Source organism: Amphiprion ocellaris, chromosome 21 (assembly GCF_022539595.1).
Source record: "Amphiprion ocellaris isolate individual 3 ecotype Okinawa chromosome 21, ASM2253959v1, whole genome shotgun sequence".
NCBI lineage: Eukaryota > Metazoa > Chordata > Actinopteri > Pomacentridae > Amphiprion > Amphiprion ocellaris.
The window spans coordinates 16,614,236-16,634,465 of record NC_072786.1 but is presented as its reverse complement, the minus strand read 5'-3'; the positions used below and the strand labels follow the sequence as shown (position 1 = coordinate 16,634,465).

Sequence of the window (20,230 nt, the reverse complement as noted above, 5' to 3'; positions counted from 1 at the left end):
GTACAGTTGTGTCACTGGATCTGTCTGCTGTAACTGGCTTCATATCTCTGCCTTACCTGTTTGTCTCATCTTATCACTTCATTCTACAGCTTTTAATACGTTCTTTTTTAACCTCATAATTTTGCTTTTATTGTGAAAGGCGAGCGTGTCCCTTTTTCTGTTGGTGTTTTTTCAAAATAATGTTCTTGTTGATACACTGGTTTCTCCATTTCATGTGGGCCTTTGCTGTGGTTGTCTCTGTCAATCTCTGAGTCTCATTCTTAAATCCATTATATCTCATTGTCACAGCAGCATTCAATGCCACATCCCTTCAGTGGAGGAGCAAGCACAGGAGGAGGAGCAGGAGGGAACATTCCTCTCCCAGAACCTCCAACTATTTTCTTCCCCTCCATCCCTGAGCGCCCAATTTCCTTTTCACCTCCCCCTACTGGGCCTCCAAAGGCCTACAACACCCAGAGACGCAAGAGCACTTCCATTCTCGAGGCTCATACCCGACACTTTCAGCCTGCCTACACTCGCTATGGGAGCAGCCTCCACCCCTTTTCTGGGATGGAGGGTGTCGAGACTCCCTCTCTCTTTATGGTCAATCCTGGTTTTGCGGCAGCCGCTCAAAGACTCGGCGTTGGGGAACCCCTGCATCTCCCAGGACAGTCGGACCCTAGTTTGTATGGCTACAAGGACATGAGAGCAGAGCATGAGGAAGCAGTGAGGAGATTAAGTCTAAATCAAGCTGCCTTATTGGACCATTATGAAGCAATGGCGTATGGAGGATACCCAATGACTGCACACCAACTTGGTCATTTGAGTTTCCATCAGCAGAGACAAGCAGCAGCTGCAGCTGCTAGTTTGGGTTTTGATCCTGGTCCTCCATCTCAACCAGGGTTCTTGCACCCCCACATCATGCAGAGAATGAGTGCACACAGCCCAGTACCTCCACCTTTACCTCCTATGAGTGCATCGACCGGTGGCTGCGTTTCCTCTACATCTTCTGACGGATGCTATCCTCCACAGCATGCCTCCTCGTCCTCCTTCCCTATTTCTGCACCTCCAGTAATGGCTGATGCCCCACCATCTACTGGAAGTGTTTTTGAATTTCATTTAGCTGCAGCTGCTGCAGCCGCAGCGGCCGCTGGAGACCCAAGCCTCCTGGCATCCAGACTGTACCGGGCCCGAAGGAGCTCCATGGATCTCCCCCTAGAGGACAACACTGGGACTGGATCTGGTGGATCAGGCACATACAGCCGTCTGCAACCGGTGACAGAAGAGCTGTACACCTACATCAGTCCAGAGCTCCCTTTACCTCCAGGAAGTCTTCTCCTTCACCACACAGGTGTAAAGGACAGAAGCCCAGAACCTTCTAGTGACTCACTGGCCTCCTCTGATGCAGGAGAGTTTCAGTCGCCGCCTCCCCCACCACTCAATCCTTCCTTTGACTCCTCTGCCGCTCAGTCCATCCCTCGCTCCTCCTCGTCTGTGCTCTACGATTCCTCAGGGGGAGCTCTTCATATAGATCCACAGGGACATCCACCCTCTGTGCAGAACTTTCTGCCACCGACGCCGTCCTCTGAGCTCCAGCTTGGGGGAGGATCATCAGCTCAGCTGGAGTCGCTGATCCAGAGTGCCTGGGCCAGGCATGGAGGGGTGGTACCAGCCCAACCCGATATGACATACCATGAGTCACTGCTAGCCATGCAGGCCGCTAACTCCACCCTGGTACAGAGTTTAGACCTTAAAACCACCTATAGAGCTCTGGGTCAGTTACTAGTTCAAATTATTTGAGTTGTTTTTTTTAAGCAAAACTCCACAAACAGCTGCTGATTGATGGATGTATTATAATTACAATTTTCTTCAATGTTTCATGACAAATTGTCAAAATCTCATAGATCAAAAATTTGATACATATTTCTAAAGATTTCTAACAATGTGAGAACAGTTAATACATTCCTGTGCGATCATTAGCCACTGGTTTTAATGAATACCTTGAGAACAATGTCATCCATCAAGTAACACAAATCATTCTAGCAAAAGCAGCTGAATTAAATTACATTAGTAATCTGACCCAGAGGCTGTTATTCCAGTCCCTGTTGTTTTTCTACCCTCCTGACCCAGGTGACCCAGCTGATGCTTATTTGTCATCATGTAGTCTTTGGTTGTGATTTTAACCCCCTCCAGTCATATCGACACCACAGAGAGAGTCTCACGGTCTGCCGTCATAACATCCCACATTATTCACTCTTCAACAGTGTTTCCAGTGTTTCATTCACACAAAAATGTTAGTAAAGAGCACGACTTTTTCGTTGTAAGCAGAGATTTATAGACGATGGCCCAAACCAGAGCACATCTGGAAAAGACCAAGACCAGAACCATTTAATTTCAAGTCCAGCAAGAGTCATTATTCTTCGTCAAGCGATAATGAAGACAGCCTTTGAGGCGCTCTCTGGTGTACAAGCTTTGTAAGCAAAGAGTCTGAGCCCCTTCCTTTCTGTGTTTATGTTGTGAGTTTGATTTAGTTTGTCAATATGAGTAAGTAGTATTTTGTCTGTATGTTCATATATAAATGTATATGAGAAATGTGTGTTTGTGCAGGTATACTGTGTCTATGGTATACTTGAATTATTGCTCATACAAATCCAAAGTAGCTACTTAAAGTCTGAATTATCTGGTTAGACACTTAAATAGAATTATGAATATTATTCTGAATAATGTTCTGAATATAAGTCTTTTCACGAAAAACAGTTAAAGTATAGTAAAGCTGCAAGACTTTGCTGATTTGTGTGGACAAACACACAGAAACATACAACAAAACTGAGGGGGCTTAGACAGACCCAGCGATGTACCCATGCAGACATTCATTTGTATATTTTAGATTCTTTCTGTTGTTTTGTGTTGTAAATGTTAAAGAACGTGGCTTCAAGCCCGTTCTTTATTTTAGCATACTATGTTGTCATTTCCTCCCCAGACTGAAAATCAACTTCCTATACAGGGTTCAAAGGTCACAGCTGAAACTCTTTAAACCCTTAGAACGCTGATGTTATCAGCGTCATCTTTGCTTTCTTCATTGTTTACTTTGATCCGCATATAATTACTGGCCTTTATTTTATTTCCTTTACTCTCTGTTTTCTGTCATTAACTCTGTTTTTGTTTCATTTATCTTAAGTTCTTGATCTTTCTATACATTTTATTAATTAAATTTCTGTTCTATGAGGTTCTTCATTGTATTTTACTGTCTCTAATGTTAGTAAAAAAAGGTAGGTAGCAGTGTGTCTGGTGCAACGTAACGTACTTGTGTAAGCTTTCTTCACAGTTTGTGAGGGTGGGCTTTGGGACAAGTATAAAGTTGCACACAGCCTTCTAAGGGTTCAGTTGTTAGCATATTGATCGTAATTGTCTGTATGACTATAGATTACTTGAAGAGTTTAGGAAGGAACACATCACCCTGTAAGGCTTGATAATCGTCGATAGAAAATGAAATTTATTCCAAACTTTGTCAGTGACATTGCAAGCCAGTTCTTTAAGAAGGCAGGATAAGTCATATTACATCAGGATGAAACCTCAAAAAGCAGGGAGAGCCTTGAAAACGTCAACTTTAGTTGAATATTTTAGTGTTTGGTGTCAGTATTCCAGCTTTTACTGTGCTTCATTGACTGTATAACTTATTTTCACTGCCGATCACTTAGGGTCTGACCTGCATGTAAACAAATCCTACTTACACCCTGCCTAACCCCAGCACTGTGCCTGTACTGTTACACTACACGCTGTGTATATGCATACAGGTGTTGCATATATCTGTTGCTGGACGTATAAGTGTGTATTTGTGTTGTCTGTGTGCATGTGTGCATACACAAGAAGAAAATGTAGATGAAACTGATCAGTAGAGAACAGCAGGAGTGCCTTGTGTTTGCACCCATGTTTGGTTATATTCCTGAAGCTACAAACATGTTCTAATTGTTTCCTTTTTCTCTCCTCCTTGTCCCCAATCTCTCTTGACTTCTTCACCTTCATTCTCCATCGTTTTATATCCTACAACGTCACAACTTTCTCCTCTGTCCATTTTTCTGTCTATCTTTCCCTAAATCTGTTTCGAAACAGCAGGTCCAGACCCCGACCCCTCAGCCAACTCCAGGACCTCCTCTGGTTCCTGCCACCGCTCAGCCAGCTCCTCCTGGAACCTCCCAACAGGTAAACAAGCAAAGAAACCAGTAAACTCAAAACACTCTTTATATATGTAGGGCTTTTTCCTTTCTCTTCTCTCACTTTTTAGCAACTTCCTTACCAGCTGCCACATCCTCCTTAATGTCCAGCCCCCACAACGATAAAATCCATAAACAGCTCCACCCTAATTTTGTGCTGATTGAGTAATAACTTGTGCATCACCTTGCTCTTTGAAGTTGTTACCTTTGCTTCAAGGTAAACACTCCCACAGAGCTGGCATTTTGCCTCCTGTATTACTGCAGTCCTTTTGAAGAAACATTTGCTCCTAGCACAAACCACATCTATGAACCAGTTGCGGTCCTAAACTGATTTGATTGAGCAAGAAATTGAACGCTAATAAGAGATCAAATGTTTCTTGTCAGAATAGGCTGAGTCGTATTAACTTTCTTTTTTGAACTATCAAGACAGGTTTTTCCCCATAATTTACCACAAGAGCGTACATAAGAGTTGTAATCTAAAATAGATAAATAATATCTGATTTTTCTGAAGGTTGTTATTTTTGTCACATTTGTTTAACCCTGTGAATCTTCCTGTTTTCATTTTTCCTCACTGTGGGCTCGTTTTTCTTGCGATATGAAGTCCTGCACCTCAGTGGAAACAGCACAACCATGACTAGAAGTAAAGAGAACTCAAAAAAGGTCTTTTGTGGTGTATGACACAGCTATGTTGCCATAAATCATTTAAAAAAGGAAATTCTGAATGCTGGGTTTCTTTCATTATTTATTTTATAAAAATTGTAAAAATCCTACAACCAACATGCACAAAAAACTGATGACTCGATATACTATTTATGATTTGCTATTTACATTTTTAATTTGTTTTCGTACTTGTCTCCCATCTGCTCTGTGTAAACAACCTACAGTTCAACCCAGTTCAGCTAAAAAAATCCCTGATTTTTTTGTCATATGACTGTTGGTTGCAGCTGATTTATGAATGGCTTCTCAGTTGTGCTAAGGAACGTAGAATTTTTGTAGGTTTTTTACAGAATTTTGTTACTGTAAACAGTTTAATTTGGGGAAGTTTGAAATGTAGAACCAAGTGATTTTGATCAGGCTTTTAACTTAGAGCTGGTTGTTTTTCACAGAAGAACTTCAAAGTCTCACGTGATTAATTCAAGGCCCGTTGAAAAGTTGAAAATTATTTATGTTTTTCCAGTTCCTGGCTCTGATGAATGGTTTAAATTTAGTTTTTTGAAGACAGGATACCTTTCAAACCTGCTGCCAGATTTTGGGGTTCAATGTGTTAAAACACCAAACAAGTAAAAGATATTTGTTTGCATTTCCTGTCTTTTCTTTCTAACCATCTTCCCTCTCACACGCTCTTCTTTTTATGTGTGTGTCCCTGTCCAGGTTGTGTCATCGAGCCAGAGTAATGCATCACTTCAGAGCCCCACACACACAACCCTGCCACCGGCGTCTGCACAGGTACAAGACTTTTAATTTAAATATATTTGGAGCTCTATACATAATAAATGGGCCCAAGTTAGCACTGGTTCTCCGCAGAGAGCTTCTGGATTGAATTAAGTAGTTGGGCATACACTCACGGAGCACATTATTAGGGACTTCTGTATAATTTAATGCAACAGCTCAGCTGTAGATTAGATTTTTACTAAGCTTATGTATTTCACATTTTCTGGACTTTGTCAGAAAAGATGATGTCGAATTTTATTTTTATTATTAAAGTCATACAGTAGTGGGTGGTTGGCTGCCACATTAACATCCATGAGGGTGGCAAAATCTGGTAAGCTGTTGTATTTGATTGCACAGGTGTTTCTAAAGGTGCTTGCTCAGTGTAAATTAAGTACGGCTACAATCATCTAAATCAACACACATCTCTTCCTGAATGCTAATGCAAATAATAATTATAATCACTTGTACTTTTGCACACACATTTGTATGTGAATTTCAAGCTGAAGTTGCACATCTACTAACACAAACACTGACTCGTTACAGCTTTCATGAATTCACCTCAAGGTTAGAGTAACTTTGTGTTAGCTTACAGTTTCATACTTAAAATACAGACACACAGAGACAAATATGATCATACACAGAATCAGCTATTAAACTCTTCCTTTTCCTGAAAATGTAGCAAAGCCCCTTTTTTGAAATATGCGATCACATGTACACATGGTTCTTAGAAAGTGTTGATATCAAGTAGCTTGACTCTACTGTACACGTTTAGAAGAAAAGCTAATTAATAAACATATTCACAAAATACAAACTGGGACATTTACAGAGGCATGAATACACAAAAATAGAGGCGGAAGTTCAGACTGACAGCAATAAAAATGAATGTTTTTGCGTTTTTCTTTTTTCTTTGTTCTATGTCTTATTATAGCATGTTCTACTTATTTCGCTTTAAGCTTCATCAGCTCAGTCTGTTTCTTCTGTTTTTCTTTCCATTCTCTGGCTTGCTCATGGGCATGCTGCCTGTGTTTACCGCTGGGTTTGTTTCTATGTGTTTTTTTCACACACACACACACACTTGTCGGTTAATATGCATGAATGTGTGTTTGTATGGTTCTGTGATATGTTTGTGCTTTTAACATGAATGGATATGTATGTGTGTGTGTGTGTGTGTAGCTATGTGATTTAAGTCCATCTCCCAGTATAGAACACCTTTATCTTCTGTACCAGGCTGCTCAGCTAGCTCTGGTTCAGGTATCATTGTGTTTGAATTTACTGTAAGTCTGTGACTTTGTGTGCACCCGCTCTTAGGTAGAAGTGTGTATTTGCTTGTGTGCATCTTAGTAAGTAATTGCATATCAGTGTGATTTGGTTGGTAACTCTGTTTGATGTCAGATAGAATATAAGTAGAATAATCCCCCTCACCTGTTTTGTACCTTTTGAATGTAGCTCTGTCTTTTGTTGTTGATGCCCATGGTAGCACTTTCCCTTTGTTCACCCCAGACACTCCCACTAACCACCTGATAAAAAGCATGGATCACAAATACATGAGCAAATTTTATGGAAATGAAGATGGGTAATATTTCCGGGGTTGATATTGGAAGCACTGGGCAAAGGAGAATCTAGTGATTCCTCTTTTAATTGAAGTGTCATAGCATAGATATGTGCATCAACAATGTACATTAAAATGTTTCAGTCTATTGGTGTACAGTAAGAAACTGATTATAACACTTTAAACTGTCAGTCTTGAAGATTTCATTTAAACAAATGCCTGTGAAGTCACTGTGTGTTGTCACAATGGTGATTGAGCCCATGACCGATTGAAATTATTTAAACGTCTTTGCATTGGCAGTATTTAACATTTAGTGACGCATGTCCCAATGCCCAGTTACATTTGCGTTACAGACGCTATATGATGGCAGTGCAACAGACTATGAACTTCCTTTTCAACTCACCTGTGTGTAAGGCGACGTACTGTTTTTGTTTCATCTCATAAGATGTTAATACATTTTCATTTGTTGTGCTGTGACCTTGAACTGTAATGTGAGGAAGTGAGGTTGGAAAAACACAAATGTTGTTACAACTTTTAGCCACGTATCACCAAAAGGAATGAAACAGAAATCCTCGACATTGCAATTTTACATGTAACGTTTTTTAAAGTTTATTTTCCAGCAATACTATGTGTAGAGCTGTAGGAGTTGTTCCACGTTCCATATGTTCAAAGCATTAGCTTCAAGAAGCAGAACTGCTTTCCTGGCTTTTTGGTGATACATGTCATGCATTAATAGGTTATCTAAAATAACGTGGTTACGCTATTTAAGTTAGTGTGGCATTCTCAAATTTAGTTAAAAGACAATGGATTCCAACACATTAGTTTTTTTTCTGTAATGTAATATTTATTTCAGTCCCAACAACACTGGATCTAAAAAATTTCTCTTGCTGCTATATATGTAGTGAAAGTTATCGAACTACTTTTCAAACATTGTTTCTGAGTCTTGACATTCAGGAATCAATTCACAGGCTCCATAACAATCTGCACTCCAAAACCTGTGGGCAGTTTATCTTCTAAAAAATCACCAAAATAACACAGTTTATCAGAATCAGAAACAGCAAAACATAAAGAATCATTGGATTTTCTACTTTCTGACAGTCATTGAACTACTCATCTCAAAAGACATAACCATGAAGCCATTATTGATTTAACTGCAACCAACAGTCACGTGGCGAAAATTCTAGCACTTCTTGACTGAACTAAGCTGAACTGCAGACTGTGTTTACACAGAGCAGATAAGAAACAAGCATAAAAACAAACTAAAAGTCTAAGTGGTAAAATATTTGTATATATAGAGTCACCATTTTCCCCCAGTATTTTAACACCTCTGGACACTTGGAAAAAGTTGCACATGGAAATTCCAGGTTTTTTTCAATTTTTGTAAAATGAATAATAAAACAAATTGAAGTTTCGTTTTTTTTAATGATTCATGGCATTGTCTTCGTGTCACACTGCAGAGATAAAATGTTTAATTTCTCTCTACTTCTAGTCATGATTGCACTGTTTCTATAGAGATGCAGGACTTTAAGTTGCAGTGAAGAATGATCCTCCTCCAGTGAGGAAACAGGAGCAAAACAACTCCTTGAAACTATCTGAGAGCTCAGGGGACTAAATTACATTGTGAAGTCTCAGTAGGAGGTCTGAAGAACGTTTTAGTCTTATATAACCACATTGAAATGTGGCATTAGAGACTGTTGCCCATCTACATTCTGAACAGAATTTGCTTGTTCCACCACCTTGAAAGTTGTACTGCACATCGTCTGTAGAGTTTTGTTTTGTGGTTGCATGATCTTGGACTTGTGTGTGTTCTACATAGTTGTTCTGTCCCAAAGTTTGAGTTCAGAGTTTTAGATGTTGTCACTAATAGTCTTAATGTGTGTTCCAGGAAGTTTGTTGTTGAGAGTCTCTGAGTCAAACGTGTCAGTAGTGAGTCAGTGAACTATGAATGGCTCTTTCTTCTGGTGTCTTTGTTCTAACATGATTTATCATGGACACCAGTAAAGACCCAGATTCACAAGCTAACGGGGTGATTCTTTGTTCCATGTACATTTGTGATGTTAAGACCAGCTTTAGCTCACTGTCCCATTACCAAGGCGCTTAAATAGGCCTGGTCTGTCCATTCTTGTCATATCGGATCACTTGCTGGGTTCGTCTACTTCCTCGTTCTTCCTGTGATGTTGCTCCTGTCCTTTCCTTACCTCCCCCTACTCATCCTGTGCCTTATCTACCTTCTCCTTTCTTTTCCCTTCCCTCCTTTTCCTTTTTCTCGGACCTTCCTCTTCTCAGCCCAGTGTAACTCCATCTACCTCTACCGTTCCCTTGGTGACCCTCACCTCTCCGTCGCCGTCTATCCCCGTTACCATGCCGACGACAATCGTGGCTTCCCCTCCCTCTCCTCTGCCAATCCCTGTTGGGGTGGTGCCTACTATTGTTTCCCCTCCTGCTCCTCCTCCTTCTCCTGTGCCTCAGCCTTTGGCCACCGTGGTGCCAATCATCAGTGTAGCCACCGCCCCGCCTGATACACCCATGGAAGCCCTTCCCCAGGTACTGGCTAAAGAACGGTCCAACCCACCAAATGGATCTCATGTCCCTGTTCAAATCAATTTCACGAGCAGTGGTTCCTCAGATTTTTGAAAACAGGATATCCCTTTATTAACATTGTTAACATTCCCCCTTTGACCTAAAGGTAACTCTCTAGGTGTTGATGCAGTGGGTTGTCAGTTTGACTATGTGTCCTGAAGTTAAGCAGCCTGTAGTATACATATCAGAAGAACTGTTATGTGGTAATCTTATTTAGGCTGCTACTTTTGTTAGGGATGTCTTGAGCCCCATCCAAAAATTGAAATTGTGATTGATCAAGACAATTTTTAACTAGTCGGTATCGGCACAAGCACAAGCCTGATGCTTTGTTTTCATCCGCTGTTGCACGTTGTGTTAATTTAAATAATTTACTTTACACATGGAGCATCAATCAATAATTGATTAATTGCTGTTTAAATTCTGCACACTTTTTATGTGGCTATGTGCTGATGTTGTTGGTAAAGCCACTAACACATGATGCAGGCCGCTAAAATTACTTTACATATTCCACTGGGATATAGAAACAAGGTCTTAAGATAAGACAAGATAAGACCTTATTAATCCCAAAGGATATTCTTGTGCCATATATTGCTCAGAAAAAAAAATACATAACAAAAGAAATGCCTAAAAAAAAAAGCAAAAACATATGTGTGATACATTAGTAAATCAAAACAGGTATGCTAAAAATAAGGCTAGATTAAAACAGTAAAAAGCAATGCTGACAATTATATACACATATCTACAAATACTGAGTTAACAAATAATTGTTTCTAACTTGATTCAATATATATAGGCTGGCTGTATCTCTATTGATGATGTAGTATTAAACAGTAAGAGGCTGCACCTGGTGGCACAACCAGGTACTGCAGTTAATCTATAATGCTACAAGTGCGTATAATCCAGAAAAACTGTATTACTGGGTATCGACAGATACTGTATGACTCAGATTAGGGCAACAAGAAAATATATTTGATCAGGACATCCCTAACAATAGAAGCAGCAACCATGTTATCTACCCTAATTGCACTCTAACTGCATGTTTAGTTTTTAGTCTGTTTCTTGCTTGTTTCTTTCATTCTGTCTTTGAAATTTAAAGTATAAAATCTAGATTTTGTAGACATTGTCCTATTGTTTTATGTGGAGAAACCCACTTTAGCAGATCTATGTAAGCTATGATTTTTACCATTATTTCTCTGAGATGAGTGAGATGTGGTTTTCTTTTTTTTTGTTGTTGTTGAATAGCTTGTATGTCTTGGTTTGAGCGTAGCAATACACAATCAAGCAATAATTACTGGGGACGTTTCCTGGGTTGTTGGTGGAGCCAGTAACAAATTTAAAACATCTGTGAAAACTGCTAGACTGAGCTTTAATTGGTTTGCGGATAAATGATGATCTAATAGAATCGATCAATAACTGCAGATTTGTTTATACAAGAATGCCTCGGTTGAACTGTTCTAATTCAGACCATTCGTTTGTTATTTCAAAGTCATCATTTGTAGATGGTAATTATAAGACGGGGCTGCATGCATTGTTGGAGATGTGCTTCCAGTAAATACAATTTCTTTTCCTCCTTATGTTCTCGTAATTGTTTGGCGAGTATTCTCTTTATTTTATTCAGTTGAGCTGTTACTGTGAAATCATGAAGACACTGCTTTTAATCCAGCTAGTTTTTGCTTCTACTTTTGCTCCTCTTTGCTTATATTTCATGCCTCCCTGCTGTGTTTTCCTTTCTTATAATGTCCCTGGTGTTTGTGGTAATAGCCTCCACACTGGTTGTAGGTTTTGTGTATTTTCATGTGCCTGTGTGTGTGTTTCAGTCGGCCTCACAATCTTCAGAGCTGTCGCAGTCCCAGCTGCAGCCACCTCAGGTTCTGTCATCCATAGAGAGGTAATGCATGCATACACAAGCAAACTCAAGCACAGAAGCATTGATCTGATACCACATTTCCAGAGTAAAATCAAATTTCACTGATAATACTCAATCTTTGTGTTGCTTTCTCTCACTTAATGCCAGTTCTCTTCTTACACTCTTTCTACATTTCCTCTCCTTAGTGGTCACTCTGAGACTTCAGGTCTGAGTGACGGTAATGAAGGAGGAGGAGGTCGTCATGAGGGTCGCTCCACCAAGAGACATCAGAGGCGTTCTGTACGAAGTCGATCGCGCCATGAGAAGATTTCCAAAGCAAAACTCAATGTTCTCAATGTGAGAGCACGTCCTCTAAATCTCAGAATGCTGTAATTAAACAGTAAGTCCTGTTTTGTTCTGTAACCATAGTCTGTATTTTAATTTCTTTGTGTTTTTGTCGCATGTAGATCTCCAACCGTGGTGACAGGGTGGCAGAGTGTCAGCTGGAGACCCACAACAGGAAGATGGTGACTTTTAGGTTCGACTTAGATGGAGACAACCCCGAGGAGATCGCTCAGATCATGGTACAAAGACTCTCACACTCCACCTCTTTTCAACCATATTAATGCCTTCAGGGCTGGTTTATCATCTCTCACAACTAGATCTGCTTGAACATGTCAGAAGTCCAAAGTGTTTATAGTCCTTCCAGATGGCCACACTGAAGGACCACCTGTCAGAAACACGCAACATCATTTGAAAAGGGTGCACAACTTTAGACAATGTCTGGAGGGAAACATAGTGTTGCGCTGACGTGTTCACAGGGGAAGTGCCACAAATATTTAAATAATTTTTAAAAGACGAGAACGGGAATGAAGATTTGTATTATTGTGTTTGCTATTTTTTAATACTCTCTCAACATTTTACAGTATACAGGTGTTACTGATTTGAAATGATGCCACAAAAGCAGCAATTTAGGGCGAAATAATGTCAATAATGTATCGAGGAATAACTGCGGTGCAGACCAACAACCACTAGATGGCACATGTGAGCACTAAAGATTTCGACAATGCTCACTAAAATGGTTAAGATTAGCAGAAAAATGGAGCGAAAGTCTTTGGGAATGACTCACAACATTCTGTTGCCAATATGGTATAGTTTAACATTACAACGCCTTAACTTTATGAGAGCCATTTGTCCACCCCACGTATGTAAAAAACCTAAAAAACATTAATGCCATTTATGTACACTACCGTTCAAAAGTTTGGGATCACTTAGAAATGTCCTTATTTTTGAAAGAAAAGCATTTTTTTCAATGAAGCTAACATTAAATAAATCAGAAATACAGTCTAGACATCGTTAATGTGGTAAATGACTATTCTAGCTGAAAACGGCTGATTTTTAATGGACTGTCTACAAAGTGTATAGAGAAACATTTCCAGCAACCATCACTCCTGTGTTCTAATGGTACATTGTGTTAGCTAATGGTGTTGGCAGGCTAATTAATGATTAGAAAACCCTTGTACAATTATGTTAGCACATGAATAAAAGTGAGTTTTATTGGAAAACATGAAATTGTCTGGATGACCTCAAACTTTTGAACCGTAGTGTATATGTCCATGTGTGATTGTACTGCTCTTTGGTCTTTTTGCTCAATAGGTTCGGAGGCACTCTTAGGAATGTTAGCGTGAATGGCACTATCCTCAGTTGACCATCTTTTCTTCCTTGTCATTTCTTAGATTTTATGAGGTATTTAAAAATTCATTCTCACGAAGACTTCGCCTAAAACCTTAAGACAAGATCAGCTATGGACGAAAATAATCATTTTGTTTTTTTAAATTAGTTTATTTCAAGAATGAGATGTGAATGAGTTTGACTAGTCTGCTGCTTATGTTTAACGTGTTGACTCATGTAGCGGTTGACTATCATCGGCTACAGACAGAAGTCACAAAAGACTGTAGAGTGAAATGGTCTTTGAGTCAAAACATATGTAGGTATTAATGTTGTCTTCATTGAAAAACTGCTTTTCTTTAAAAAAAAAAAAAGGACATTTCTAAGTGACTAAACTTTTGAACAGTAGTGTATATGACTAATAATTTTGAAAAATGATTGTTGTGACATTGTAGTAGCCTGCAGCACTTTCTACTACATATTTTCTATCTATATCATGTTATTGCACTGTGAATGAAAAAATTAAATGCCTCAACAGCATAATACTGCCAGACTGACCTTTATTTACTCTTAACTCTGTTTTGGCTGAACAGAATGGACAAACAATACTATGCAAATAGGAAATGGCACAAGTACTAAACCTCATTAAATCCTCAGTCTACAAGCACAAGCCAGATTTCTAAATGCCACGTTCTACCTGGATACTGTCAAACACACAGGCCTGCTCGAGTGACAGTGCTTGAATCCTCTTTCAGCTCCACACAGCTGGCCAATCACAGCGTGACGTTTCGCCGGTTTCAGAGATTCATGCAGATATCCTCTATGCGACATCAAAAAACTGCCTGACCATCCGACAAGCAGTTCAGACAGACCATTAATCCTGCTTAATGCCTCTGTATTAAGGCTGGACTGTGTTCTACATGCCAGTGCACATGCTATCTGCACTTTGTCATTCAAGCCCACTGAAGTGCATGTAATTGCTGTACTCTAGTCCTTGCACTTTTACAGACAGAGTCCTCGTCAGGCTCCCACACAAGGACAAATGTGCTACTGCCACATGCAGACATATGAATAATACTGTAAACCGTGCAATACTTTTGTTTCTGGCTCATGCTGTGTTATACACAAATAAACACGTGTCTGAATCTGACTTTTTCAATTGTGTGTGATTGTCCAGGTCCAGAGTGAGTTTATCCTGGAGAGTGAGAGGGAGTCATTTATCGAGCAGGTCAGAGAGGTCATAGAGAACGCTGATGAGAAAGGTCTGGAAAGAGACACAAACAGCCAGGTAAAAATACAGTCTTTATTTCATTCTCTCTTTCTTTACAAAGTTGGTGCATTGTTGCTGGTGTTGCTACAAGAGCAAAATTCGAAAATAGCAGCTGTTTTGAATAAATCTTTTATACTTTGTGTATGACGTGTGGAAACATACCTCATATAAACTGTAAAATAACAGGTTCTTTCCTCAAATTATGGTTTCTCTTCACCTTTATCGTTCACAGTTGATCTATCCGTGTTTATATCATGTTGTTTTGTTGATGTGCAGATGGCAGGGGACACAGCACAGCAGATTCCTGCAATATCTACCCCCATGCCAGGTAAAATACACAAAATGACATTTCTTAATATATCAGACACCAAGTTTAGGGGAAAATAATATGGCATAGAAAGCTAAAACCTGACTGTAAATGTGAACACTACAGGATTGTCATTGTATGCAATTCTGAATTCCTAATAAATGTATGTAAGACTGAAATTCTGCATAAAAAATAATATGTAAACTTTTTAAGCTTTTGCTTTGTGTCTACATATCTTTCTGTTGCTGGTTCAGCAGACACGCTGCAGCAGAGAGTAATTATTTGCCTATAAAGTAAATAACAAGGTTGCTTCTCTTCCTTCCTTTTTCTTTAGACATCCCATCCAGTGCAACAGCACAAGTGGTCCATTCAGCGGGTCGGAGATTCATTGTCAGCCCTGTACCTGAAGCTAGGCTGAAGGAGCAAATGTTTCCCACCTCTCCTTCTCCTTCTCCTGCACCTATTGTTGAAACAGGTAAGGATGCAACTGGATACTGAAATAATGTGCCCGAGTAAACTTCTGACTTAGCTTTGACATAAAAATACAGTGACAAATTACACTCTGAGCCTCAAGCAGTTTTTATGCATTTCTTGCTCCCATCACATTTTTACTCACTGTATTCTCATTTTTTACTGCAATCTAAAGTCTTGCACCTCTATGGAACCAGCGCAACCATGACTGGATGCAGAGAGAATGTCTGTTGTGCAGTAATGACAGTTAAAATGCCATAAATCACGACAAAAGAAAAAATTAAGGTTACATTTCTTTGATTATTCATTTTACAAAAACAAACAACTTGAAACTGAATTTTTGTACAGAATTTGTGTCGTGCCAACGTGTGTTTAAAAATACTGTAAAAAAACAAACAAACAAACAAACAAAACAAGCCGTGACACTGTCTATTATTCATTTATGTAATTTCACAGTATCCGATTACTGCAATCAGTTTATTTCTGGCAGTTTTTTAAATGAGACATGTAGAGTGATTTTGATAAAATATCCAGATTTTAAGGTTAGATTTGATTGATTTCCTAACAAAACCTTAAATTACAATTACATGATCAGTTTCATCTAATGATTCTTTCTGTTTTTATCATTTCACACTGGGATGAATGGTGTCATTTTGGTGATAAAATAAAATTATAACTTGTTTTTGAGTTTGGAGGGTGAAATACTCTGCTTATCCACACAGGTCTTTTCATTGCTCTGGCTGAGTCGACCTCCAAACAGGCGTATTTTGGGTGGAACTATGCTGGGGAAAATGATTTCACCAAAATACTTGCATAAAACAAACTCACACTGTGGCTTAAAATAGTGTTCTGTTCTCTTCCAGCTCCATCACAGACTCCAGGCCAAGGTTTGGCGTTATCCCAGTCTGCAGGAGCAATCAGCTTACAGCAAGCCTTCTCTGAACTGAGACAGAACCAAAATCAGTTCGATGCGGGACCCAGCACCGCCCCAGCCTCCATCCACTCCAGCCATCCTCCTCTGCAGCCTGCAGCAGCTTCTGTCCCTCCGCAGAGCAGCACAGTCCCTCCTGCTGTGGAAGCCACCGCTGGGCTTGTCCCTTCTAATTTAAACCAGACACAGGAGCAGGTCTTGGACGCCTCTCTTCCTCCTCTTTCCTCCTCCTCCACCCTCTCCTCTGTGCCCTCCGTCTGTCTCAGTCCTCCTTGTTCTTCTTCCCCTCCTCCCACTTTGGTGAATCAGTCCATCCTTCAGTCACAGGTGCTGTCACAGTCCCAACCTCAGATGCAGGTGCAGGTTCAGGGTCAAGCACAAAGTCAGCCCCAGGCCTTCACCCAGTCTCAGCCTGCAACAGTCCCTGCTGTCACTGCGACTTCAGTATCTTCCACTTTGCCACCAGCCAGTGTCTCCAGCATCCCCCCATCAATGCTCACCTCCCCTCCTCCCTCCCAGGCTGTTCCCTTTGTATCCTCCCCTCCCTCCTCCACCCTTGTAGCCGGCGAGCTCTCCCCCGATCATCCATCAGTCTGTCCCACATCCTCCTCCACTCCTTCCCTCTCCTCCTCCGTCATCCCCACCACTGCCATCCCAGGTCCCCAGCTCGCTCCTTCTGCCGCCTCCCACCCCGCTCCCGCTCCCTCCTCCTCCCCCGCCGTGGGACTCCTGCCAGTGACCACAAATGTTCCCTCAGTCCAGCCAACTTTGGTCCACTCGCAGCCACAGACGGCAGCCCTGCCCGGGCAGACGCACACACACTGTGGGGAATGTGATGCAAGGTGAGAGCCGGTCAATGTGTCTGTTATACCGATTATAGTGAGACTTTTTAAGAAGTCCCAGCGATTCAGGTGCCACTTATTAGTTTGCAAATTACATCAGACTTGGTTAATGAAGCACTAATATGGCTTCTGTGTACCAATCAAGATTTTGTAAAACCTGAATCAAAATGAGTTGTGACAGTGTTTATTTGTACTGTACTGTTAAGCTGCTCTTAATCAAACAGACACAACATGAGTTTAGAAGATACAAATTACAGTACTTGGATTTTGCCTGACTATATGTCAAGGCATTTTTAACTAGATTTAACCTTTGGTTGTGTTGTGTTTAATCCTGAATGTTTCTGTGAAAAACTTAATATCTGAAGATGACTTTAATGTGATATAACCCTCTGAATTTTTGTTCCTGTCACATTTTCACTCACTGTGGGCTCATTTTTCACTGCAATATAAAGTCCTGCAACTCTCCGGAAAGCACACAACCACGACTAAAAATGTCTAATATCTGCTCTGTGTAAGCATAGCCAGCAGTTCAACCCAGTTCAGCTAAAAACTCCCTGAAATTAGCTGAGTTAGTATTGACTTCTCTGTTGCACCCATGAGTACCGAATTTTTAACTATTTGTACAAAATCTGGTATAAGTAAGTGTTTATTTTGGGCACATTTTTAAATGAGACATGTAGAGTAAAGCGATGATTTTTGATGAAATACCGCAATTTTCATGTTAGATTTGGTCAATTTTCCCAAAAGTAAAGTCTCGCATGATGACAGCTGAAAATCAGTTGCTACATTCTGTTGTTTTTTTTTTTTTGTTTTTTTTTACAGTTTCTTGCTCTGATAAATAGTACAATTTTAGTAATTTGGCCTGTTTAGTATTGATTGTTTTTAAGAAATAGCATCTGAAAATGACTTTCACTGTAATTAAGTCATTGATCTGGTCTTTCACAGGTGTGAGGCTTCCTCTGAGTCCCAGGGTAAACCGGACGACATTCAAGCTCTGGACAAGAAGCTGCGTTCTCTCTTCATGGACCTCGGTGGAGGGGTGCCATCCACCCAGGGAGACATCTTGGCTGGCGACCCAGCCTCTGGACCCTCTGTGCCGGGTACCTCGTCCCCGATAGGCCCCTGCTCGACCACCATCACATCTGTCACAGCAGCTGGCTCTAGCCAGGCAGCTAATTCTCCTCAGCCCCCCTCCAGCCTGGCGCTGGGGTCCCTGGGGTCACCCGTACCAATGCAGGGCCCTGGGACGCCTATCTCCACCCCTGCACAGACTGGTAAGTTGAAGGATATGTTTTAGATGTGTTTCTGCATGTATGCTAGTGTTAATTTCTATTTTTATGAAAATGTCTTTGCCTTTGTAATGTTCTGCAGTCATCCCTGCCGCATCCTTAGGCCAGACCACTCCATCCAAAACCCCCTTATCCAGGGTACCGGTGAGTTAGGCAGTCTTTCAGTACATTAAAATATACATTTTGCTTTCTTACATCTAGTTAATAGTCATTTTATATGTGTTTGCAGTCAACCAGCATGTGCATGTTTTAGGTGATACTGCCAAGCTAATTTTCACTGCTACACTTTGAAAGATTAAGAAGTCACACATAATCTAGTTTAGGAGCTACACCATGTTTCTATCCACTTTTCTTACAACTCATCTGGCATGGAAAATCTTTTTAACATTCTCCACAATAATTCTTGTAATCTCCTCTACAAATCTTTTCTGTTGTCTTTCTCCCACTCTGTCTTTTCAACACATCCTCTCTGGGATTAGGCCAGTTCTCCTCCTTCAGAACTCCTGCCATCCTTCCCTGGACCTTGTCTGATACAGGTGTTTTTTTGTTCATTTTTGAGACTGCAGTGCAGTTGTGTGTTAACAGAGCGCTCGTTATGTTTATTAGCTTTTTGTTGTGTCTGTATCTGACCTAATTTGGGTATGTGCTGCGTATAAATGGTGCTTCCGCTTAATTCCCTCCCTCTAAATCTTGAATAATTTAATACTAAGCAGCAGTAATGCTTAATCTTATGTGACAAACCAGTGAAGGAAGACACAAAAACGTCCAAATAAAAAAAAGCAGCTGAGACATTACATTTGTTCTCCATCATAAACTCAACTCATAACAAGAGGATTTTCTCCATACACAGCCAGATTTCAGACAACTGAGCTAAAAAGGAGAAACATAAGAACGCATTAAAAAAGAAATGCTTATATCCAATTCTTATACAAAATATTACTAGTATTTTAAATAAGAGCTTCAAAGCACAGAAACATATTATGAAAAAGTGATTTCAATAGAAAACAGCAAAACGAGTGGACAGGAAACGACCGAGGCGGCAGTCAGACAGACAGACCGAGGACAGGCAGACACTTGATGTTAATTTCCAGACTGTTTTGTTGTGGCTGGCTATGAATGCTGCTGTCTAAAAATAATCTTTCATTTCAACCAGAAGAGCACAACTGAATAGTGAGATACGAGTTGTAGCTCTGTTGTGAAAAATCTGACCTGCCGAGCTACACAACGTTCACCTCTCGTCTCTTACGTAACTCTCTGGGGCCAGACTTGTCCTGTTTGATTAAGATAATCCTGCTGTAGTTAAAGTTCACAAGGGATTCGATTTTAATGATTTATTTTTTAATTGCTGTTAAATTGCTCAAGAGAATAAAAGGCTTTGCACGCCCTCTGCATCACCTTGCCTCTGTTTGTGTGTGTATTGACGCAGGAGAGGAGCCGGATTTGGTAAAATCTTGGTAAATTCATTTTTTTCAGCTTTGACTGAAAGAAAAAAATACACACCTTTACACTGGGGTGTATGACAAAAAAAGAAATCTGAATTTTAGACTTTCAAATGTCTTAATTTGTGTGCCTTCGCCCAGTTTTGATCATGGCTTAAATTATACATCGCGTTACTAATTGGACCAAGAGATTTGGAAATAATATCTGTTTGCATGAGTTTATTACAGACGACCTGCTTGAAATCATTCATTTAGACAACTGCAATATGTAAAATATTAATAATAATCTATATATAACATTAAAGCCATGTTACAGAATCCTTTACAGAGGAAAGGAGCAATTTAAAACTCATCCACACCATCATTAAGTATTAAATAGCACTCTGGCAGATAAAAGTACAGTGAATAAGAAAAACA

The 20,230-nt window shown here is 40.2% G+C and overlaps 1 protein-coding gene across 18 annotated transcripts in view; it reads left to right on the top strand.

Moving 5' to 3' along the window:
- The window catches only part of wnk1b (WNK lysine deficient protein kinase 1b), a 122,777-nt gene that overhangs the window by 83,780 nt on the left and 18,767 nt on the right, over positions 1–20,230 (top strand). For 10 of the 18 annotated variants that reach the window (XM_023274611.3, XM_035950143.2, XM_035950140.2 and 7 more), the window contains 14 exons: positions 289–1,713; positions 4,090–4,179; positions 5,562–5,636; positions 9,457–9,714; positions 11,568–11,638; positions 11,803–11,953; positions 12,064–12,180; positions 14,442–14,552; positions 14,811–14,862; positions 15,176–15,316; positions 16,176–17,085; positions 18,031–18,359; positions 18,457–18,518; positions 18,854–18,910. In XM_023274611.3, the coding sequence (XP_023130379.2) occupies positions 289–1,713; positions 4,090–4,179; positions 5,562–5,636; positions 9,457–9,714; positions 11,568–11,638; positions 11,803–11,953; positions 12,064–12,180; positions 14,442–14,552; positions 14,811–14,862; positions 15,176–15,316; positions 16,176–17,085; positions 18,031–18,359; positions 18,457–18,518; positions 18,854–18,910 (3,849 nt within the window). Of the gene's footprint in view, positions 1–288; positions 1,714–4,089; positions 4,180–5,561; positions 5,637–6,794; positions 6,873–9,456; positions 9,715–11,567; positions 11,639–11,802; positions 11,954–12,063; positions 12,181–14,441; positions 14,553–14,810; positions 14,863–15,175; positions 15,317–16,175; positions 17,086–18,030; positions 18,360–18,456; positions 18,519–18,853; positions 18,911–20,230 lie in introns of all 18 variants that reach the window. The other 8 variants (XM_035950142.2, XM_035950134.2, XM_035950135.2 and 5 more) reach the window with 7 other exon arrangements.